Raw genomic sequence first — 23,955 nt, forward strand, 5'->3', positions numbered from 1 at the left:
AATGGAAATGCTGGAGGATGGGCCAAAGTTTACATACCTATTGAATCATCCACCCCGTGAAGTGAGTTCCTCTGTTGCTACAGGTTCCAGAGGAATTCCCCAGATTGCAATACGTTTTTCTACAGCAGTTTTACTCACTGCTGAGGCCACTGCTCTTCTGTATGGAAATGCCTCTGCCCAGTGAGAAAAACACGTAAATCATTACCAGAACATGTTTGCATGTTTCTGAGGCTGGCAATAGCATGGAATCTAATGGTCATACCTCACAAGGGCCTCAGGTAAAGGGAAATGTCCTTATAATGGTTTTCCTGGATTATATTTTAGGCAACTGTGGCAATGACTGTCTATTTCGATCTTTGTGTTTGTAGAAAGTGAAAAGTTCCTCTTCAAAGTTTCCCTTCTTGTTAAAGAATAAATCGTAAGTGTTAAAAATAATAGTTTCTTTTAAAAACTAACTTCCTGGCTGGGTGTAGTGGCTCAAGCCTGTAATCCCAGCACTTTGGGAGGCCGAGACAGGCGGATCACGAGGTCAGGAGATCGAGACCATCCTGGTTAACACGGTGAAACCCCGTCTCTACTAAAAAATACAAAAAACTAGCCGGGTGAGGTGGCAGGCACCTGTAGTCCCAGGTACTCGGGAGGCTGAGGCAGGAGAATGGCCTAAATCCGGGAGGCGGAGCTTGCAGCGAGCTGAGATCCGGCCACTGCACTCCAGCCTGGGTGACAGAGCGAGACTCCGTCTCAAAAAAAAACAAAAAAACCCCAAAAAACTAACTTCCTTCAAGCCTCCTGGCTTTGTGCTAATAACTCTTTTTAAGCCCTGTCCTATGTGGCTATTAAACATGCTCACAGGCATGTAGTACATTCTATGTCCCAGAACCTTAACCAAGGTATCTGTGCTGGACCTGCTCACAGGCACGCTCCAGCTCGCAGGCTATGCCCCTTCCCTATTTGGCATAAGCAACTTCCTCTTTCTTTTGTCTTTCCATTACTTTTACCTATTGAGAAAAGTTTTAAACTGTTAGCCAATCAAATTTTAGTTTCGATTGTGAGGTCTGGCTCCAGCCAATGGAGACAGAACACAGTAGCAGGGACAAACTACATCAGGGATAAAAATTGCTTCCCTCTTTTGTTCAGGTGTGCTTTCGCCATTGTTCCATCTGCGATGAGCACCCTTTCTGCAGAAAGTAAAAATGGCCTTGCTGAGAGGATTAAATTTATGTTCGAATGCTGTTTCTTTGCAGCACCAGGGAACAAGCATTCTGTTTCTAAATAAACATTTTTACATGGTGTTTTAGGAACCCCTAAAGCATCTCCACCACTTTCATGTATTATACAAATAATAATGGAAGGTTATAATTTGTACGTCCCAAAGGCGGAGCATTAGCAAGGTCACATTTGATCATTTCAAATGTTGGTGGATTTTCTTCTGCCGACTCTAAAGTCCTGGCATGTTCTGTTTTAAGCGCGCATATAAGGACTGAGCTTTAAAGAAAAGTTTGGAATCCAATTTCTATAATATCCTGCCAGTCCCCCAAACCCTTTTGTTTACTGGTTATTGGTGGTGGAAAGCTAAAATTCCTTTCAGTCTATCTAGATTAATAGAAAGTCCTTCTTTAGATAATAAGTGGCCCAAGTACTTTGTTTTTTATAAAACTGAAGTTTTTCTTTAGAAATTTTATGTCCCCTTAGGCTGTTGTAATGAATGTATCCCATCTTCTATAAAAGCTTGCTCATCTTCTGAGCAGAGGAGTAAACTGCCCATGTATTGTAATACTTTTTTTTTTTTTTTAAGAACAAGTCAAAAGACCAGGCCCTGTGCCTCAGGCCTGTAATTCCAACATGTTGAGAGGCCGAGATGGGCGGATCACTTGGGGTTAGGAGTTCAAGACCAGCCTGACCAACATGGAGAAACTCTTGTCTCCACTAAAAATACAAAATTAGCCAGGTGTGGTGGCGCATGCCTGTAATCCCAGCTACTCAGGAGGCTGAAGTGGGAGAATCCCTTGAACCCAGGAGGCAGAGGTTGCAGTGAGCCGAGGTGGCACCATTGCACTCCAGCCTGGGCAACAAGAGCAAAACTCCATCAAAAAAAAAAAAAAAAAAAAGGAACAAGTCAGTATCTAAAAGAACAGTTTTTGCGTCAGTTGGGCTCTCAGTGTGGCCCTGGGTATAGCTGTCTGTGTGTATCGTCTGCCTTCCCAAGTAAAGGTAAAGAGAAATCAATACTTTCATCCACAGAACTACTAAAGGATGTGCTACAAAAGTCCACTACAGTAAAATACTTTGATCAGGGTAGCCAAGAGGATTCTTCCAGTATCAGTGGAAGACTCTGATCATATTTGATTAAGTACTGCCTTTAGTAGGTTTTGTAATTCTTCATTATTCAATAATTCAGTGTCTTCTAGGGCAATATGGATTGCAAATGGGTTAGATTTTGAAACTTTTTTTATGTCTAGTAACTCAGCTTTCTCATCTAATTCTAAATACGTTGTCCCCCTTCGGGAGAAAAAAATGTGGGTATTATAATTCTAAGAAGTCTCTTTTTATAAGATGGATGGTAGCTGAGAGAACCAGAAGGAAAATGTGAGTCCCTTGTAAAGGACCTAGTTGAAAAGTTATAGGCTGAGATTTACTTGCCATTACAGGAGTATTAGTGATACCTACCCTTTGAATTTTTTTTGACTCCAAGGAATGGAACCTTGTAACAAGGTGGAATTTATTACAGACAATGCGGCTGCTGTATCAGCAAGAGCTTATGTCAGCAATGAGAACTTGTGTTAACTATTTAAAATAATTTTTATGGCCCAGCGCAGTCGCTCACGCCTGTAATCCCCGCACTTTGGGAGGCCGAGGCAGGCGGATCACAAGGTCAGGAGTTCGAGACCAGCCTGGCCAATATGGCAAGACCCCGTCTCTACTAAAAATACAAAAATTAGCCGGGCATGGTGGTGCGTGCCTGTGGTCCCAGCTGCTTGGGAGGCTGAGGCAGAGGAGTCGCTTGAACCTGGGAGGCAGAGGTTGCGGTAAGTCAAGACTGCACCATTGCACTCCAGCCTGGGCAACAGAGCGAGACTCGGTCTCAAAAAAAAAAAAAAAAAAAAAATTATTTTTCCCAAAGTAGAGCCAGGGTCACACACTCAGGTATTTAAATTCTCTGGAAAAACCAGTAGGGTCCTGGTGAGCATCAAGAAATTCCTTGATTATACTTTTAAGTTCTACCTTTGACCATAACTGATTAACTGGGGCACGTAGTTGTCCCCTATCAGACACTGGCTGTTTGAGAAATGGCCTCAGAACAGGAGAAGGAGGAGGGGGAAGAAAGGTGGGTCTGGGCAAGGTAGTGCATTCAGACAATAAAAGATAAAGAGAAGGAGTTGAGGAAGGAGGGGGAGAAATTTCAGTAGTCTTTTTAAATTCAGAAATTATTTTAGATAATTTTTGTTTTTCTCTCATAAAGAAATACCTTTATTAGAACTTCTTTTGGATGCTTCCAAATACCATAAAAAATACTCTCCCAAAGATTCTGTGTGATCCTAGAGCCAGCGTTTTCCAATTGAGCAAACAAGTAAATGAGCTTGGTATTCCAAGGGTACCCGGCTTTGGTCACTGAAATTTTGTTTTTTCTCAAGTTATGTGAGACCATTTTTCTAAACATGACAAGAGGTGGCGCCATAAGCACTGCGCAGGAATCCAGCTGCAGTTGCCAAAGATGGGTCCCTCCTGAAGGAGAAAGACTTGGTTTTGGATGGACGATTGTCTATAACATGAGTTTTCTTAAGTGACAAAAGCCTGTAAGGGAAAATCTGGTCACTCAAGAAGAAAGTTTAGACATGTCACTTGAACTCAGCTCCAGAGCCTGGCCAGTTTTAAAGATTACAAATTTTGCTTAAGCCACGATTCGTTTCTTCTTTTCAAAGAGAAACTGTTTTCCCCTTCTCCAAATTTGAAGGAGAAAAAAGGTTGCAAACTTTAGCAAGACGAACAAAACCTTAACGTCGAAGGGCAGTGTAACCACACACCTGCCAACAGCTGACTCTTTGCGTTAAAACCAAGCTTCAACTCCAGCCCCATCAGGTGTGGACCTGGGTAGGCGGAACAGTCTGAACCTCAGCCCTGGGAGGCTGCCAGAGACCCCGATCAGTTCCCAGGCGGTCGGGTGAGCCAAGGCCGCTCCGCGGGTGCCAGCGCTCCGAGTGCCAGAGAAGTGGCTCGGATCACAGGAGGCTGGCTTCGGGCCCATCTGCAGGCGCCCAGATCCCAACCTAAAATCACACAGAGTCAGAATCTAATGTAAGGGGGGTTTATTCAAAGGTGGTTGGAGGCTGGCCCACCCGGAAACACCAACTCCAGAGGAATGGAGTCCGCCCTCGGAAGCAGGCAGGGGAAGGGTGCCCTCGGGCAGGCAGAGGCCGAGGGGCTTTTAGCAGGATCGCGGCGTCCTTCCTACGAGGTGGGCGCAGTCACAGCGTTTGATGGGTGACGGGCAGTGCCTGTTTCGGGGAAGGGTACGTTTAACCCGTCAGAGGGTGCGGCAGTCACGGCTTCCCGTCTTCTGGTCTAAGCAGTGCAGAAAACAGGGGAAGTTCATCTACAAGGGTCATGAACCAAGAAGGCAGGAGGTTTCCGTCCCTGGCACCAGAGAATCCCGGACCCGAGAAAGGAGCTGCGGGCGCACGGGAGCGGGCGGCCCCGGCTCTCGTGGGGCTTAAAGCGGCAGACTGTGTTCAGGTTCACGCCTCTAAATGTATTTTTGCCATTTCTTAAGTCGCCTTAAAAATGTCCGTCACCATTTAGTCCTTTCATCAACCGAGCAGCGAGGGCGTCGGCGAGAAGCCAGGGAGGAGAAACGGCGCCTCTCTCGGGAATTTAGGTGGCAGCTTCAGCACTACACGTTTCAGCCTATTTTGGGGCCACTTCCAGTGCGGTTAACGTACAAAAATAAATAAATCCCCGAAACACCCCACGCGGACATCCGCGGGAGCCCAGCGCGGGAAGCCGCGGTGTGGAGCGCGGGCACCGGCGCGGACTACGAGGGCCCACCCGCGCCTCCTCCAGGTCTCACTTGAGAGCAGCGTGAGCAGGGCCTGGGGCCGTCGTCCGGGACGCCCGTAGCCCTTTAGGATGGAGGCCGCCGTCACCTCCGCCACCGAAGCACCGCGCTCCGCCAGGCCTCTCAGCCGGCCGCCCGTCCCCGCCGCGCAGGCGCAGGAGCCGCGGCGGGCCACTCGGTCACTCCTCGCCCATCCGCGCCACGGAGGCGCACTGAGCCTCAGCCGCTCTCCTCACTAACGGGCGCCGTTCCTCCATCGCGCAGGCGCACTGAACCTCAGCCGCGCCGGGAGGCGGGCCGGATGGCGAGGGGGCGGAGCGAGCTGCTTTTTGAGGCTGCGCAGTCGCGTGGCCCCGCCCCGCAGGTCCACTTCCGGCGCCGCAGCTCTTCCGGGCAGAGACAGCTTGTGCTGTAGTCGGAGTTATAACGAGTCCCTGACCGACGGAGCGACCGCCGACCATGGCTCCCGGAGTGGCCCGCGGGCCGACGCCGTACTGGAGGTTGCCCCTCGGTGGCGCCGCGCTACTCCTGCTGCTCATCCCGGTGGCCGCCGCGCAGGAGCCTCTCGGAGCGGGTGAGGGCGCCGGGGCGGGCGGGGCCGCGAAGGGGGCGGGGCGGCTGGTGGGTCCAGGTCGGGGTCGGGGTCCGGGTCGGGGTCGCGGCCTGGGCGCTGGGCTCGGCGGGCGGCCTAGGCCCACGGTCGCAGGCACTGCCCAGGCGGCGGCTTCTCGAGGGTCACGCCGGTCTGGCGGCCGCGGGAGTTGCCGTCGCGGCTGGGGCGCGGGCCGGGGAAGAGCCGCCTTTGTCTTTGTCTTTTTGTTTTGTCCAGTCTCTGCGGCCTCTCCTCGCGCGTGGCGGCGGGTTGGCCCTCGCTCGGCAGGCGGCACTCTTGGCACCTGCGGCCTCTCTTAGCCTCACTGAGACCTCAGACAGCTCTCCTCGGGTTCGATCCCGAGCCGGGATGGCAGCTCACGACGTGCTCGAGGTCGCACAGCTGGTCGGGGGCAGGTCGGGATGGCGGCCCCAGGCCCCTGGAGGGTGATGGGGGCCGCGGCCGGCGTGTCTCTGCAGTCGCCGGCGTTCACGCCGCCGCTCCCTCCGGGCCACAGTTCCATGCACAGCAGCGAACGCTCGCACTTATCTTATGCCTCAGAAAGGAAGGCTTCTCCAAAACCAGGCTGTAGCATCTGATTTTGAAGCAAGCTGATTGCGGGTCTACGCTGTCCAGACCCGCAGGTGGCATTCTTCATTCGTTTATCCCATCTGCACCAGGCCCTGCGGCCACAGTGGTGACCGACAGACATAGCTTCTGTCCTAGAGGAGCTGAGTCCCCGGGAGGCTGACCAAGAAAGAAGCAGTGAGGGCGCGGGGGCTGGAGGAGTGCTAGTGGAGGAAAGTGCGTGACAGGAGACTCAGAGTTCCAGAAACCGGGAGTGTTTATAGAGAGTGGCTTCCTGTGGGGCTGGGCCTCCAGGACCTGGTGGGCTGCGGGAAAATCCAGCAGGTTCTAAGCTGGAGAGTGTCATGGTTGGACCTGTTTCAGAATGTCATGCTGGTTTCCGTGTTTGGAGTTTCCAGGGGACCACTAGTGGTGGGGAATAGTGCCACCTTAACTTCAGTTTCCTGACCCTTACAATTAGGGTTGACCTGGGCCCAGCTTGAGGGGCTAATACTTTTCTCAACTCATGTTAGCCCAGGCTCTGTCAGGGTCTGCTAAGCATAGTAGAGCACTTTTTCTTTTTGTGACCTTATGGAATGTTTATTCCAGTGCGGGGTTATTTGTGTTTCTTCTTATCTGTTTCCATGTGTACTTAGTGTTTGTGACGTTAGCAATGCAGCTGCCTTGAAGTTTGTTAATCAAGGAGGCCAGTGGTACTGTACTGGGAACTTTTGGCCCACATTGAGTTCTAAGCACAAATGTGCAATGAATACGTTTCAAGAAACGGAATGGGCGTTTGCCGGGAGAGTGTGTGATTCACTTGAAACTCGTATCAGTGGCTCGGGGGTGTGTTTGCTTGCATTGTTAAAGTGGGAGTGTTACGAAAGCCACCCTGAGGTTTTTGTTTGACTACTGTGATTCCTTCTACTCTGCACTTCTGAAGGGTGCAGAGATGGGTGTGGACAAGTGGAGTGGACAGTTTGGGAATTAATCCAGAACTGCCATTCGGTGTGTCAGCTGAAAAGCACTTCCTTCTCCTCTAGGAGACCACTCTTGGTTACTTCCACTTAGAGTAATCTCCAAGTCCCGGTGGGTGAACTGTTGTTTCTCTTACTGGGGACCCCTTGAAATAGGAAGAATGGTGCCACGTCATGTTGGCATTCACTGCCCAGGCGCCCGTGGTGTCTGCGTGCCCCTTGTCCTTGGAGAGAGGGCCTATTTATAGCTTGGAGAACTCGCATCTTCCCACAGAGTACTTGCTTAGTGTGAGATTTTTTACTGCTTGTCATAGTTACAGGAATGTGACCACAATACTAATGTTTAAAACATTTTGTCTTCTTTACAAGGACACTGTGTGAATTTAAAGAATACATTATACCAATCCAAATCCAACACTTTTAAGCATCTTTTTATGTGTTTTGATGGAGGAGAGACATTAAGAACCCATGGTGTATTGAAGATCTTTGGAGCAAGATTCTTGAAGTTAAAGAAACCTGGATAGGGCTTTTGGACCCCACTTTATTTATGTATGGGGTCAGACTCAATCCAAGAGCTTCATCTGGAGGAAAGACGACCCCAAAAAGGAGTTCGGACTACTGTCTGAGGGCTGGAGCAGTGTGGCCAGTGCAGGTCCCTGAGGTGGTAGGTGCCACCCAGCCGCTCCTTACAGTGGGACCTCCTGATGTGGAAAGGGGTATCTGTAGTCGGCCCATCACTCTGAGAAGCATGGCTTTCTAACTTCACAGAGTGCTACAGTGTACACAGGGTTCACAGCGTTGATATATACTATTAATCTTCAACTCTTTGTTTTGAAATAGTGGAATTTGCAAGAACGTTTTTTGTCTCCATATCTGCCCTCTTTTCTCACCTGGAATTGACAATGTAGTTGGTCTTCATGCCTCTGTCCCAGTGCAGAGTGGGCACCATGCCTCTTTGGCTGTTGGTTCTGATGAGAACTGCAGCCTGGAGACTGCAGCGTGTGGCCTGCTGTGTGACAGGAGCATGACGAGAAAATACTTAACACTTGCTGATGTGTTCCTTTGTGCTTAGTGCGTTTATTGACTCACCTGAAACTTCAGGAAAGCACTCAAATGGGTCATGGAGGATTGGTGTATCCTGACAGAAGAAAACTTTTTTTTTTCCTTTAATTTTAAAAACAAATAAGACTGAAAGGTCTTTAAAAATTGATAAATGGAGTGTAAGTTGAAGCCTTGCAGTCATAGGACCTCAGAAGTCAGGGCAGTCACATTCAGTGTTAGACTCAAGCAACACAAGGGCAGTTTTTATCTCTGGTTTTCTAGCACATGGTTTTTCTGTATCTTGTGATGTGATAAGAGATGGTGATCTCTTAGAGAAATAAACACTGCTTATCTCTGAAGCAGTAACAAATGATTCATGCCTTTCTTTTTTTTTTTTTTTTTTTTTTGAGGTGGAGTCTTGCCCTGTTGCCCAGGCTGGAGTCCAGTGGCATGATGTCAGGTCACTGCAACCTCCGCCTCCCAGGTTCAAGTGATGCTCCTGCCTCAGCCTCCCAAGTAGCTGGGATTACAGGCACGTGCCATCACGCCCGGCTGATTTTCGCATTTTTAGTAGAGATGGAGTTTCGCCATGTTGGCCCGGCCACTCTCGAACTCCTGACCTCAGGTGATCTACCCACCTCGGCCTCCAAAAGTTCTGGGATTACAGGCGTGAGCCACTGCACCTGGCCTTTCTTTTCTTCCTATGCAAGATGATGTGTTTTCAAAGGACAGAGTAGAATGACCTTTTCCCATCTTTGATGTTATTTTTTTTTTTTTTTTTTTTTTTTTGAGACAGAGTCTCTGCCGCCCGGGCTGGAGTGCAGTGGCCGGATCTCAGCTCACTGCAAGCTCCGCCTCCCGGGTTCCTGCCATTCTCCTGCCTCAGCCTCCCGAGTAGCTGGGACTACAGGCGCCCGCCACCTCGCCCGGCTAGTTTTTTGTATTTTTTAGTAGAGACAGGGTTTCACTGTGTTAGCCAGGATGGTCTCGATCTCCTGACCTCGTGATCCACCCGTCTCGGCCTCCCAAAGTGCTGGGATTACAGGCTTGAGCCACCGCGCCCGGCCTTTGATGTTATTTTCATAAGGACTGTAAACATTGGTGTTTTCCCCCTTATTGAAAGCCCGCCCTGTTCTTGGCCTGCTGGGAGCAGGAGGAATGTTGGGTGGTTTTTCTCTCCCTCTTCCTCTCATGCCTCTCCGCTGACTCAGACTGACCGGTAATCCAGAGGTCTGGGGGTACATGGAGTTGATGGTATGTGTTTTGGAGCTCAGTTCTTGTAGTTCACACAAGACCTAGTTATCAGAAAGAAGCTTTAAAAATGAAAATCCGCATGAACGAGAACGGCGTCATCCCTGTCGCTTGTAGCCACTGTAGGGCTGAGGAGAGGAAGCACACGCACCCTTCCTGGTAGATGACTTTTCAGGAAGGACTCCAGTGGGTGTGTCGGGCGTGCCCTGTGTCTCCTTGCCCAGGTTGTGTTTAGAAAGACCTCAGAGGTGCAGAAAGTTGAAGGAATAGTGCAGTGAAGTCCTGGATGCCCTTCTGTTCTCAACATTGACTCCGTTTGCCTTAGCACTCTCTCTGTAGATCTCCTTTTTATTTTTTAAGTTTATAATAAAATTGTGTTTTATTTTTAAAAATTGGTTCAGGCCAGGTGTGGTGGCTTACGCCTGTAATCCCAGCACTTTGGGAGGCCAAGGCGGGTGGATCACGAGGTCAGGAGATCAAGAACATCCTGGCTAACACAGTGAAACCCCATCTCTACTAAAAATACAAAAAATTAGCCGGGCGTGGTGGCAAGTGCCTGTAGTCCCAGCTACTCCGGAGGCTGAGGCAGGAGAATGGCATGAACCCAGGAGGCGGAGCTTGCAGTGAGCCCAGATTACACCACTGCACTCCAGCCCGGGCGACAGAGTGAGACTCCGTCTCCGAAAAAAAAAAAAATTGGTTCAGCTGGGCAGAGTCGCTCACACCTGTAATCCCAGCACTTTTGGAGGCCAAGGTGGGAGGATTGCTGGAGGCCAGGAGTTCAAGACCAGCCTGGGTGACATAGCAAGACTCCATCTCTACTCATATTTTAAAAATGTATTGTAAATTGACAAATCACAATTGTATTGCCTGTTGTTATTTTGACCAAACCATTTGGGAGTAAGTTACTATTGTGACCTTTATCCCTACATTCTTCAGAGTTTATCTCCTAAGAAGGAGGCTGTTCTTTTACATAACTAAAATTTATATAATTATCAAAAGCTAGACATGTAACATTGATATGATATCATTGAATACCTGATTTAACCTCCAATCTGGTACAAATTTTACCAGTTACCCCAACAATGTCCTGTTCCTACCCGCTGAGATCCAGGACCACAAGTTGCATTTAATCGTTGTGTCTCTTTAATCTCCACTGATCTAGAATAGTTCTTTGTTTTCAGAAAGCCAGTTTGTGGAAGGACCCTCAGTGGGTCTTACCGGGTGTTTCCTTTTATTCGATTCAGGTGCGCTTTGGCAGGAGCATGGCGCAGTGATTCTGTCCTCTCAGTGTCCTCCGTGGGGGGCACATGCTGTCACTTTGTCCCATCATCGTGTTGTTCTGGGTTATGGTGGGGATAACTGATCTCTTGGAAGGTGCCACCTTCTCCCCCTGAGTAATGACTCACCTGTGGGGAGGTGCTTTGAGACTATCTTGTCAGTCCACAGGCAGACCCAGTGGACTTGACATCTTCGGGGGCAGACCCAGTGGACTTGGCATCTTCGGGGAATTCTTGCCTGCGTTAGTGTTGGCTGTGATGATTGTAAAATGGAGTCTTCTCAACTCATCATTTCTTCAGCGTTTGCCACTCGGCCTTCTCTTTATTTCACGTCAGTATGGATTCTAGGGGTTAGAGTTCATGACTGTTATCATTTATTTTGATGTTCAATTGGCCCAGATTTGGCCAGAAAGACTCCCTCCAGACTGGCTTCTGGATCCTCTAGCCATTCGTTCCTGTCCATGCCACTCTCAGGCACTGCACTTTCTGCCCCACTTCTGGAATCAGCCATTTCTCCGAGGAGCTCTGCTTCCTGCTGGTGGGGAACAGCATCTGGAAACCAAGAGCTGGGCACCAAGGATACACGTCTGCTGCTGAGTGTTGTCCTTTCAGTGGACAGAGCTGGGAGTTGAATTTTAAAACCAAGAGTTCATCATGGTGCCCGTCACATTGCAACACCACGGGGGTCTGTGCCCACCATCAGCCCACCGTTCCTTCTTCCCACAGTGCCAAGTCACTGGGGACTTCGAAATGTCAGCAGTGCTGTTCTTATCAAAGTACCCTGTAACCCTGCCTCTCAGCAGTGATTTCAGAAATTAAGGCTTTTCACTGGTTGCCAATTTTCTTTACCTCCCTGGGGCTGAATACAACCTGTTGTTTCAAGTATCTAAAGTGGCTTAAAATAAACTTCTACATAAACTGACTAGCACACCCCTAGAGACTGAAAAAAGTACTACTTAGTGATAATTGCTGTAGAACATGTGACAAAATGTGCTTTCATTTCAAATAAAGTGGAGATTTATTTAGAAAAGTGGAGTGTATAACTACACTGTTAAATAGAAGGATCCCAACAATGGACTCGATGTGTTATTAGTCCCTCTTGGTAAACGTAATGAGTGAAATTGTAAGTTAAAGCTGAAGCTCTTTTCCCTCCATTTCATCATGAAACTCTTCACGTGTACAGCAAAGCTGAAGGATTTTGTGGTGCACGCTTGTGTACCCGCTACCTCAGGCGTGTCGCCACGCTTTGCTGTGTTGCATTTGTCCAGGTGTCTCCACAGCCTTCCACTCCTGCGTGAGTGTCAGGCACAGACGTCAGCGTCAGTCACAGACGTGAGCGTCAGTCACAACGTGTCAGTCACAGACATGAGTGTCAGTTACAACTTGAGTGTCAGGCACAGACGTGAGTGTCAGTCACAGACGTGAGCGTCAGTCACAGATGTGTCAGTCACAACGTGAGCGTCAGTCACAGACGTGAGCGTCAGTCACAGATGTGATCGTCAGTCACAGACGTGAGCGTCAGTCACAGATGTGAGCGTCAGTCACAGACGTGAGCGTCAGTCACAGATGTGAGCGTCAGTCACAGACGTGAGCGTCAGTCACAGATGTGAGCGTCAGTCACAGATGTGAGCGTGCTCTTCTGCCTTCACTGTGCTTGTCAGGGACCAGAGTTCAGAGTTGTCTTGTTTTTTCTTTTGAGATACATTTTTCATACAGGGAAATGTGGGAAACTTAATTGTGCTGTTCAGTGAGTTACACCCATATAGCCGGGACCGAGACAGACCCTCGATCTGGAAGATTCAACCTCCCCCATACATGGCTGCCCCCAGGCAGCCATTGCCCCCCTCCCTCCATAGGTGAGTCTCACCTTTTCTAGAGCAACATGGCCACAAAATTACACGATAGGGTCTTTTGCGGAAGGCGTCTTTCACTCACATGATGTGCTTCAGACTCATCCGTGTTTTACACAGACCAGTTCATTTCTTTTCATCGCTGAACAGTGTTAGTGATTGCACAGCCACATAGCTCACCTCTAAAGGAGAGACACAGAAATCAGCCTTTTGTGTTTGGAATGCCTTTTCCAAAGATCCCTTCATCCGGGAGCCGCATGTTTGCTATTCTTGATGCCCTGCTGGTATTGTGTGAGTGTTCCAGTCTGTCTGTCCACCCTCCTACAGAGTGACATCTGGGCTGTGTTCACTTGGGGCTGTCACGGGGCGTTCCTGCGCAGGTCCGTCTGTGGATGCGGGCTCCCTCTCTTCTGGATGAAATACTAAGAGTGGGATTGCTGAGTCATAGGTGGTCGCATGTTTGTTTAGGAGCAGCTGCCAGACCTTCTTTGCAAATTATTGAGCCATTTACACTTCCAACACTGTGTGAGAGTTCTGTTGCTGTGCATCCTTGCCAACATTTGCTATTGTCAGTCTCTTTAATTTTAGCCATTCTGGTGGGTGTGTAGTCATCTCTTGTTGGAGTTTTAATTTGCATTTCTCTAGTGACTGGTGGTGAGCACAGAGCTCTTTTCAGCGTACACAGTGTGTGTGTGTGTGTTATGGGATTGGGGGAGTAGGCAGTCAGCTTTGTGTGTGTGTGTGTGTTACAGGATTGTAGGAGTGGGCAGTCAGCTTGTGTGTGTGTGTGTGTGTGTGTTACGGGATTGGGGGAGTAGGCAGTCAGCTTTGTGTGTGTGTGTGTGTGTGTGTGTGTGTGATGGGATTGGGGGATTAGGCAGTCAGCTTTGTGTGTGTATGTGTGTGTGTTACAGGATTGGAGTGGGCAGTCAGCTGTGTGTGTGTGTGTGTGTGTGTGTGTGTGTGACAGGATTGGGGGAGTAGGCAGTCAGCGTGTGTGTGTGTGTGTGTGTGTGATGGGATTGGAGGAGTTAGGCAGTCAGCACGTGTGTGTGTGTGTGTGTTACGGAATTGGGGGGGTAGGCAGTCTGTGTGTGTGTGTGTGTGTGTGTTATGGGATTGGGGGAGTAGGCAGTCAGTGTGTGTGTGTGTGTGTGTGTGTGACGGGATTGGGGGAGTTAGGCAGTCAGCACGTGTATGTGTGTGTTACGGAATTGGGGGGGTAGGCAGTCAGCGTGTGTGTGTGTATGTGTGTGTTACGGGATTGGGGGAGTAGGCAATCATCGTGTGTGTGTGTGTGTGAGACGGGATTGGGGGAGTAGGCAGTCAGCGTGTGTGTGTGTGTGTGTGTGTGTGTGTGTGACGGGATTGGGGGAGTAGGCAATCATCGTGTGTGTGTGACGGGATTGGGGGAGTAGGCAATCATCGTGTGTGTGTGTGTGTGTGTGTGTGTGTGTGTGTGACGGGATTGGGGGAGTAGGCAATCATCGTGTGTGTGTGTGTGTGTGTGTGTGTGTGTGTGTGTGTGTGACGGGATTGGGGGAGTAGGCAGTCAGCATGTGTGTGTGTGTGAGAGACGGGATTGGGGGAGTAGGCAGTCAGCTTGGTTGCGTGTTGGAAGTTATTCATGCCATCGCTCTTGCTTCTGATTGGCTTGAGTTCCAGAGCTGTTGGCTGCGTGGAGTTGGACCCCTTCCTTAGGAGCAGTGCTGTGAGTAGCGGGCAGAATCCCAGGGTGTTCTGCATGATTGGAGCAGGCTGGCGCACCGGGCCTCTCCCTCGGTACAGGGAGCTTAGCCCAGTCTGGGGTGAGGCTGTCAGGGGACTGAGACCTTGCTTTGTCACATGAGATCTGTAGGTGAGTCCGAAGACACAAGTGTGCTGCTTGGCAGTGTTGCTGGCATTGCTGTGGCCTTGGATGGAGGCTCTTGGGTTACCAAAAGAGTATGTGCTGATGAGCGGAAGGTCCCAGCGGGTTCGTGGCTAGTGATTACACAACCGCAGGGCGCACCTCCTCTCGCAGAGGGATCTGAAACACCGCCCTCTGTGTTGGGACTCTTCTCTCCCGAAGAGCCCTCGCGGACAGGAGCTGCGTGTTTATGCTCTTGGTGCCCTGCCTGCCGCGGGATTCCTGAACACTCGTTCCAGATGCCTTGAAGAAGGCTTGTTACCAGCAGGGCTCAGGAAGAGGACCTTTGCTAATTCCAGATCAGAGGTTCTTGGTGCTACGCCCCTCACTGGTGCCCACCCTGCCCTTCTGGACAAATATTTACACTGCCTGATTCTCAGTGACTGACTTGTCTCTTGCCTGTTTCCTGCAGCTTGTTCTCAGAACACAAACAAAACCTGTGAAGAGTGCCTGAAGAACGTCTCCGTAAGTAGCACGCGGACTAGAAACTAGAGTGCCGTCCAAACCGTCCAAAGGCCACACGGGCTTTCTCTAGGTCCAGGGAGCTGCCGGGATGTGTGGAGGGCTCTGTTGTTTGGGATTTGGGGGGATGGTTTTTTGAATAGTTACTAAATGTTACTTCAGCCCTTTCAGGCATATCAAACCTTCTCCTGAAAACTGCAGTTACTGTCTGAGCATGGCCAGTGTCCGTGATTTCACTCCTGTGCATACGGGGCCACACTGCGTGCTCAGCACTGCGGTCAGCCTTCCTCACGAGGCCCCTAGCGAGAAATTGGGCTGTCCGTAAAGCTGCACCCTAAGGCTGGGAGCCCGTGTTTCCCAGGCTATCAGGGGCTGCAGCAGAGACTGCTTTCTGAGCTCCTCACACAGGATTGGAAGGGGCAGAGCAAGGAGAGAAAGGCACCAGCCCTCTGGGCAGGTGCGCCAGGCTGTCCATAGCACTCTCTGGTCGTGATCTGGGGCTCAGGTTTGGATTTTGTCCCTGGGTCTTTTAAATACTGTGTGCCCTTCAACAAGAGGCTAGCGGTCTAGAGCAAAGTTCCCTGAGCCTCCACGGCGTGGGGTGGGGCCCAAGACTCCCTGGGGTACCTTCCCAATGGAGTCTGATGCAGATGTCCGCCTGGGAGAAGGAGCACGCATGGTGGGGAAGCAGCGTCACAGTGCAGGTCTTGTTAAAGACGTGTGAACAGGGCCTTTGGCTTTCTCTGCGTGGTGACCTGCTCTCAGGCCAGCCTGGCTGGCACCTCTTAGGCTTGCCTTACTGCGCAGCCCTTGGTTCAGCAGCACCCACGTCTCCTCGCAGCACCATGAAGTCAGCGTGGGAAACCTGAGGGAAGGCCTGCGGCGAGTGGAAGTGGTTAGGCAGAAAACAGCATCCTGTGAGGCCTTTTTCTTAGGATTCCTGAGAGGCCACCCCCTGCCCCTTCCAGTCAGGGGTTTAGCAAGCGTTGAGAACTGCAGGGTGAGGCTTCCTTTTCCCGACAGTGAGGTTTGAGGACATGAGGAGGCTGGGAAAGATGTGGCGTGAGCCATATTCTCAAAAAACAGTTCTTCCTGCACGAGACAGTGGCGTAGGTTTGAGACACATCTTGTCAGTTTGTGGGACTTAACTGGATACTTGCATTTGCTGATTAAAAATTGAAAGATGGGCTGGGCATGGTGACTCACCTGTAATCCCGGCACTTTGGGAGGCCGAGGCAGGCGGATCACAAGGTCAGGAGATCGAGACCATCCTGGCTAACACGGTGAAACTACGTCTCTACTAAAAATACAAAAAATTAGCCGGGCGCGGTGGCGGGCGCCTGTAGTCCCAGCTACTCGGGAGGCTGAGGCAGGAGAATGGTGTGAACCCGGGAGGCGGAGCTTGCAGTGAGCTGAGATCGCGCCACTGCACTCCAGCCTGGGCAACAGAGCAAGACTCCGTCTCAAAAAAAAAAAAAAAAAATTGACAGACGCTGTTTCTGTAGTTTCAGATCTTGACATTGGTGGTGTTGAACTTGCTCCAATGCCCTGGTCCTGGTGCATTTTCTAGATGGTGCTTCTTTTTAGTCTCTGGGTTTTTCCACTGGAAGTCATTTCAGCCTTAAACACAGCTGACTATCGTATGTGGCTTTGTAGCCTAGAGCGTGTTTTTGCCGTGGTGCCCTGTGTAACCCTCACCACCCCGGGCAGGGTGTGGTGATGGCAGCCGTCTCGTGGATGAGGCGGGACCGAGGGACTTGCCCAGGTCATCGTGGGTGGGGCCAGTCCAGAAGGGCTGAAGGCCTGACTCCAGTTCTGACCCAGACAGGGCAGTGAAGGGGGCCGCTTGCCTTGCAGCCAGCTCCAGGCCTGCGTGGGCGTGGTCTTGGGCACACAGGAGGTTTCTGGAAGGAGGTGTCTGTGCCTGGGAGGCCTCAAGAGGACCCTGCATGTTGCAACAGAGGCTGTGGTGGGCTCTATCCATGCTGCTGAGGCTGTGGTGGGCTGTGTGTCTGCTGCTGAGGCTGTGGTGGGCTGTGTGTGTCTGTGCTGCTGAGGCTGTGGTGGGCTGTGTGTGTCTGTGCTGCTGAGGCTGTAGTGGGCTGTGTGTCTGCTGCTGAGGCTGTGGTGGGCTGTGTGTGTCTCTGCTGCTGAGGTTGTGGTGGGCTGTGTGTCTCTGCTGAGGCTGTGGTGGGCTATGTGTGTCTGTGCTGCTGAGGCTGTGATGGGCTGTGTGTGTCTGTGCTGCTGAGGCTGTGGTGGGCTGTGTGTCTGCTGCTGAGGCTGTGGTGGGCTGTGTGTGTGCTGCTGAGGCTGTGATGGGCTGTGTGTGTCTGTGCTGCTGAGGCTGTGGTGGGCTGTGTGTGTCTCTGCTGCTGAGGCTGTGGTGGGCTGTGTGTCTGCTGCTGAGGCTGTGGTGGGCTGTGTGTGTCTGTGCTGCTGAGGCCGTGGTAGGCTGTGTGTTTCTGCTGAGGCTGTGGTGGGCTGTGTGTGTCTGCTGCTGAGGCTGTGGTGGGCTGTGTGTGTCTGCTGCTGAGGCTGTGGTGGGCTGTGTGTGTCTGCTGCTGAGGCTGTGGTGGGCTGTGTGTGTCTCTGCTGCTGAGGCTGTGGTGGGCTGTGTGTGTCTGTGCTGCTGAGGCTATGGTGGGCTGTGTGTCTCTGCTGAGGCTGTGGTGGGCTGTGTGTCTGCTGCTGAGGCTGTGATGGGCTGTGTGTGTCTGTGCTGCTGAGGCTGTGGTGGGCTGTGTGTGTCTCTGCTGCTGAGGCTGTGGTGGGCTGTGTGTGTCTGCTGCTGAGGCTGTGGTGGGCTGTGTGTGTCTGCTGCTGAGGCTGTGGTGGGCTGTGTGTGTCTGCTGCTGAGGCTGTGGTGGGCTGTGTGTGTCTCTGCTGCTGAGGCTGTGGTGGGCTGTGTGTGTCTGCTGCTGAGGCTATGGTGGGCTGTGTGTCTCTGCTGAGGCTGTGGTGGGCTGTGTGTCTGCTGCTGAGGCTGTGATGGGCTGTGTGTGTCTGTGCTGCTGAGGCTGTGGTGGGCTGTGTGTGTCTCTGCTGCTGAGGCTGTGGTGGGCTGTGTGTCTGTGCTGCTGAGGCTGTGGTAGGCTGTGTGTCTGTGCTACTGAGGCTGTGATGAGCTGTGTGTCTCTCCTGAGGCTGTGGTAGACTGTGTGTCTGCTGCTGAGGCTGTGGTGGGCTGTGTGTCTGTGCTACTGAGGCTGTGATGAGCTGTGTGTCTCTCCTGAGGCTGTGGTAGACTGTGTGTCTGCTGCTGAGGCTGTGATGAGCTGTGTCTCTGAGCTGCTGAGGCTGTGGTGGGCTGTGTCTCTCTGCACTACTGCCTGAGCTGCTTGCTATGTGCATATTACTTAATCGATCAGAAAAGCAACACAACAACAACCAGAGAAGAGAATGCCGTGTCCTCCCAATGAGCTCCTCTGGCTCATGGTACCACTGTCATGGAAAAATGGAAAATCAGACATTTACAACTTGAGCCATTTGAAAAGGGAGGATTAGCCAAAAATCGTTAATTGCAAGCAAAACCCCTGAAATTTAAGATACTCCCAAATGACCAAAATAAACAGGGTTTAACTGTTACTTGTTATGTTACACTGGAAACAACTTAAACAAGACACTAAAGTGGTCACTGTATAAGTAGCCCTGGGAAAGAAAGCCCAGGGGATGTTGTCATATTTTTTTGTGACAACGACTTTCACCCTAACCTGGGCCAAAAATGTCAAGGCTTTCTATCCTATATCCTATTAAAAAGTCAGCAACACTGTTAATGTGGAGATGTGAAGTAACAGGCAGTCTGGACTTGGGTCTGGTCTTGGGCTGGCACATTAGCTGCTGCCGAACGGCAGTTCTTTTTTTTTTTCCTTTTGAGACGAGTTTCACTCTTGTTGCTCAGGCTGGAGTGCAACAATGCCATCTCGGCTCACCGCAACCTCCACCTCCCGGGCTCAAGCGATTCACCTGCCTCAGCCTCAGGAGTAGCTGGGATTATGGGCATGCACCACCACATGTGGCTTATTTTGTGTTTTTAGTGGGGACAGGGTTTCTCCATATTGGTCAGGCTGATCTTGAACTTCCCACTCAGGTGATCCGCCACCCGGCCTCCCGAAGTGCTGGGATTACAGGCGTGAGCACCGCGCCCGGCCTGAATGGCAGTTCTTTTACCCCTTCCTGTGCCACCTGCCTGCGTGCTAGGCTGTTTCCTGTCACGCTCGGTGCCTGGCTCACAGAGTGCTTGTGGGCCTCATTGTGTACCACCGTGGCATGTGCTAGGCCCAGCTCTGTGCTCTTACACACACATACGGGTATGGTGGTGTTGTCTCCACACCACTGCGGCCTCATACCTGATGTTCGAGGGGCTCAGACGAGCATCCATGAGTTTCTCTCCAGCTCTCGGTTTAGGGCAGGCTGAGCCTTAGTTGCATCATCTTTCAAGTTGTGCAACTTAGTGCGTTTGTGAAGGTCAGAGGTAGGAAGCATGGTCCTTTCTACAAATGGTGACCATGCTCACCAAAGTCCATTCATCACAGACTCAGTGAGTGCCTGTGATGGGCCAGGCTATGTCCTGCGTTCTTGGGATGCTTCAGCCAGTGATGTGCACGGGTGCCCAGCGTGCGGGGAGGAGAGGTCTACAGAAGCACACCCCACAGGAGGTGAGGAGGGGGTGGAAGCAGGTGGTTGTGTCCAGTCGGTTGGTCAGGGCAGGGCTCATCCAGTCAGTGGGGAGCTACACAGATGTGGGGAGAGTACTCCAGGCAGAACAGGCAGGCTGAGCTGAGGCTGCGAGCAGGAGGTGGGGTTGGCAGCACAGAGGCCCCGTCGCCTCAGTAGGGTGAGTTGTGGAAGAGGTGTGAGTGATGCGGGCCTTGATGAGTCCGTGGAGAGCTGACAGGGCTGCTGGCTGCTGTGCTGGGTGTGGACTGAAGGGCGGTGAGGGTGAAGGCAGAGACACGGTGGGAGGGGGAAGGCTGAGCCTTTACAGCAGCCGTCCACAGAGTAGATGCACTGCTGGGCTGTGGGCAGAGCCAGGACGGTTCTTTCTTTGTTTTTTCTGTTGTGTTTCTAACGCTTATTTAATGTTGGTCTCTTTCAGTGTCTTTGGTGCAACACTAACAAGGCTTGTCTGGACTACCCAGTTACAAACATCTTGCCACCTGCCTCCCTTTGTAAATTGAGCTCTGCACGCTGGGGAGTTTGTTGGGGTAAGTCATTGTTTTCATTTGCTTCTTGCAAAATCGATGCTTCTTTGAAAATAGTAGTATGGGCTGGGTGCGGTGGCCCACATCTGTAATCCTAGCACTTCGGGAGACGGAGGCGGGTGGATCATGAGGTCAGGACATTGAGACCATCCTGGCCAACATGATGAAGCCCAGTCTCTATTAAAAATACAAAAATTAGGCCGGGCACGGTGGCTCAAGCCTGTAATCCCAGCACTTTGGGAGACCGAGACGGGTGGATCACGAGGTCAGGAGATCAAGACCATCCTGGCTAACACGGTGAAACCCCGTCTCTACTAAAAAAAAAATACAAAAAACTAGCCGGGCGAGGTGGCGGCGCCTGTAGTCCCAGCTACTCGGGAGGCTGAGGCAGGAGAATGGCGGGAACCCGGGAGGCGGAGCTTGCAGTGAGCTGAGATCCGGCCACAGCACTCCAGCCTGGGCGACAGAGCGAGACTCCGTCTCAAAAAAAAAAAAAAAAAAAAAAAATACAAAAATTAGCTGGGCATGGTGGTGCGCACTTGTAATCCCAGCTACTTGGGAGGCTGAGACAGGAGAATTGCTTGAACCCAGGAGGCGGAGGTTGCAGTGATCCGAGATTGTGCCACTGCATTCCAGCCTGGCGACAGAGCAAGACTCCGTCTCAAAAAAAGAAAATGGTATTATGTGCCCAGTTAGCAGAAGTTGCTAGAAAATGTGATGCCAATAGCTCTGTGACTCCCAGGGAGAGGCTGGGAAGCCAGGGGTGATCTGGTGACCGGGAAAGCAGCCCTGGGGCTCCCTAGGGAACCTGGAGGACCTCCTTCCAGGTCAACCCCAGCACTGAGCTCTATCTCACCACGTTACAGAAGGTGTGGGAGAAGGGCGAGTTGGAAGGCAGTGTGTCTGACTTCTCTGCTCAGTATGTTTTGTTCATGTGTCACCCCGAAACTCATCTATGAATTCCCCTAGAATCTCCAGTTTTCCCAGATTGAGAATCCCTGCTTAGTGTGGACACAGCCCTCTTTTCTTGTGTGCGTATCTTTGTATATTTGATTTTGCGGGCATTTTTTAATTAGGGATATCAGCTCTTGTAAGATTCAGATTGTTGGCCGGGCGCGGTGGCTCAAGCCTGTAATCCCAGCACTTTGGGAGGCCGAGGCGGGCGGATCACAAGGTCAGATATTCGAGACCACAGTGAAACCCCGTCTCTACTAAAAATACAAAAAAAAAATTAGCCGGGCGCGGTGGCGGGCGCCTGTAGTCCCAGCTACTCAGGAGGCTGAGGCAGGAGAATGGCGGGAACCCGGGAGGCGGAGCTTGCAGTGAGCCGAGATCGCGCCACTGCACTCCAGCCTGGGCGACAGAGCGAGACTCCGTCTCAAAAAAAAAAAAAAAAGATTCAGATTGTTTCCTAGTTTGCCTTTTTGCCTTTTTTTTTTTTTTTTTGAGACAGTCTGGCTGTGTCGCCCAGACTGGAGTGCAATGGCACTATCTCGGCTCACTGTAAGCTCCGCCTCCTGGGTTCACGCCATTCTCCTGCCTCAGCCTCCGAGTAGCTGGGACCACAGGCGCCCACCACCAGGCCCGGCTAATTTCTTGTATTTTTTAGTAGAGACGGGGTTTCACTGTGTTAGCCAGGAAGGTCTCGATCTCCTAACCTCGTGATCTGCTCTCCTCGGCCTCCCAAAGTGCTGGGATTACAGGCTTGACCCACCGCGCCCGGCCAGTTTGCCTTTTAAATCAGTTTGTGGTGTGTTTTGTTACCTGGAACTCATTATTATGTAGTTGAATTTATTCATCTTTTAGGCTTCAGGTTTTGGGGTAATACGTAGGGTTCCCAAGCTTTGTAAAGGAGCAGTGTTTTCTTAAGGTGTTTGGATGATTCCTTTTGTTTATTTGCATCTTGGGTCCCTCTGCAACTTATGTCTTATCGCTCTTCTAATTGATTTCCATTTCAAAATCTCTCAGGCTCCACCTGAAACAACTTGTTGCCAGCGTTGAGGCCCTAGAGAATTCAGAAGTTTGCGTGGTGGTGGTGGTTGTAGTGTGGGATGTCTGGCAGGGGAGGTGGTGGTGTGTGTGCACATTCATGTGTGATGTGTGTGATGCGTGTGTGTGTGTGAACATTCATGTGCTCATCATGTCTTGTGTGTTCCTGTCTTGTCTGCCCAGGGCCTGGTCATGCCTGCCTCCACCTTGCCTCGTCCCTTCCATGGAACTTCCCTTAATGACCACTCTGTAGAGACAGCTCCTGGACCTGGGGAGCCTTGCCCTTTGGAGCACCTGTTCTGGAGGTGTTTTTAGTGGCACATAGCTTCTGATGAAGTGCACACATCTGAAGTCTCCCTCTGCATGGACTGTGGTTTATAGCCTACACAGTGCACACACGTGTGCGTACATATATTCAGTGCATTTTTGCATACGTATACAGGTGATCACCACTCACAGCAAAGTAGGTAGAACTTCCAGGACTCTCAGAAGGCCCAGTTCCTGTCAGGACCCCCACGGGAGCCACTGACTGGACTTCCCGTCACCACACATTAGTGTCGCTGGTTCCAGCCTTTATGTGGAGGAAATCCTGTGCTTTATTGGACGTTTTATTCAGCGTGTGCCCAAGATTCATGTCAGTTGCCTGCACCAGTTGTCTGTCTCGTGCAGTGTTCTATAGCTGTTTAGCCACGCTGCCGCCTGGGGACGTCTGGGTCCCCCTGGCGCTGCCACCCGGGGACGTCTGGGTCCGTCTCGTGCTGCCGCCCGGGGACGTCTGGGTCCTTCTGGCGCTGCCGCCCGGGGACGTCTGGGTCCCTCTGGTGCTGCTGTGAGCCGTCTTGTGTTGGCGCCGGCACAGGTGCTCACTTCTGGAGGCGCGTAGGAGTGGAGTTGCTGTGTCACAGCGCATATCTGTGTTTAGCCTTAGTGCATCTGCCAAACATTTTTGGAGTGGCTGTACCAGTTTGGCCTCCCCCAAGCAATGTGGGACTTGGTTGCTCCACATCCCTCCCAATGTTTAGGGTCACCAGTCACCCTAAGTTTAGTCCATCTAGTGGATATGTCATGGTGTCTTGTGCTTCTCATCTGCATTTCTGCAGTGACTGGCCGGTCATGCTGAGCACCTTTACAAGTGGTGGGCGTTTCTGACAATTCTCTTGTGAAATGAAATTCCCACATTAGGCTGCAGAAGTGGATGGACACACAGTGTCCAGCCCTGTACACAAGAGCGACAGCAGGTGACTAGTCACAGCCACAGCGGGGAGAGGGCACTGCACGCCACGCAGGGTCAGGCAGGGGAACAGGGCTCGAGGAGGCAGCCGTGTTGTGACAGGAGGGTGGGGTGCGATGACCTTGTTTGGTTAATTCTGAGGCTGAGAGGGAACTGACACCCGCTCCTCCAGGAGAAACAGGAAGTGTGCCTGGCCCTGCCAAAAGGAGGAAGAGGCTGTCTGAGCTGAGACCTTGTCCAGCCTTGTCCACGGGAGCAGAGTGGGGAGGAGAAGTTGTGACTGGGCCTTCAGGGCCCTCCTGGTTTCACCAGATGCCATGGCGCACATGATAACCAGTTTTAGGTGTTGCACCACAGGTCGTTGTTTATTCTTACAAATAACCTTAGAACCATTTTTATCCAGTTCTAGGCAAAATTATTTTGGAACTTTAGTTGTAATGACCTGAAAAACATGCTCACTTGGAGGAAAATGAGATGTCTACAGCATTGGCCGTTGGTCCCAAGGCAGGATGCCTCTCTTTGCCAGGCCTCTCCTGCATCCTTTGGTTC

At 51.3% G+C, this 23,955-nt stretch overlaps 1 protein-coding gene across 7 annotated transcripts in view; it reads left to right on the forward strand.

The window, feature by feature from the left end:
• Window positions 1–5,448: 5,448 nt before the first annotated feature.
• Window positions 5,449–23,955, forward strand: part of PTTG1IP (PTTG1 interacting protein) — a 28,403-nt gene continuing 9,896 nt past the window's right edge. For 6 of the 7 annotated variants that reach the window (XR_013414832.1, XR_013414834.1, XR_013414833.1 and 3 more), the window contains exons 1-3: window positions 5,449–5,627; window positions 14,933–14,985; window positions 20,081–20,189. Coding sequence is in view for 3 of the 7 variants with exons in the window: in XM_015132739.3 (XP_014988225.2) it covers window positions 5,513–5,627; window positions 14,933–14,985; window positions 20,081–20,189 (277 nt within the window). In the remaining 4 variants the exon portion in view is untranslated. The remainder of the gene's footprint in view (window positions 5,628–14,932; window positions 14,986–20,080; window positions 20,190–23,955) is intronic. The other variant, XM_015132740.3, reaches the window with a different exon arrangement.

This window comes from Macaca mulatta, chromosome 3 (assembly GCF_049350105.2).
Source record: "Macaca mulatta isolate MMU2019108-1 chromosome 3, T2T-MMU8v2.0, whole genome shotgun sequence".
Lineage (NCBI taxonomy): Eukaryota > Metazoa > Chordata > Mammalia > Primates > Cercopithecidae > Macaca > Macaca mulatta.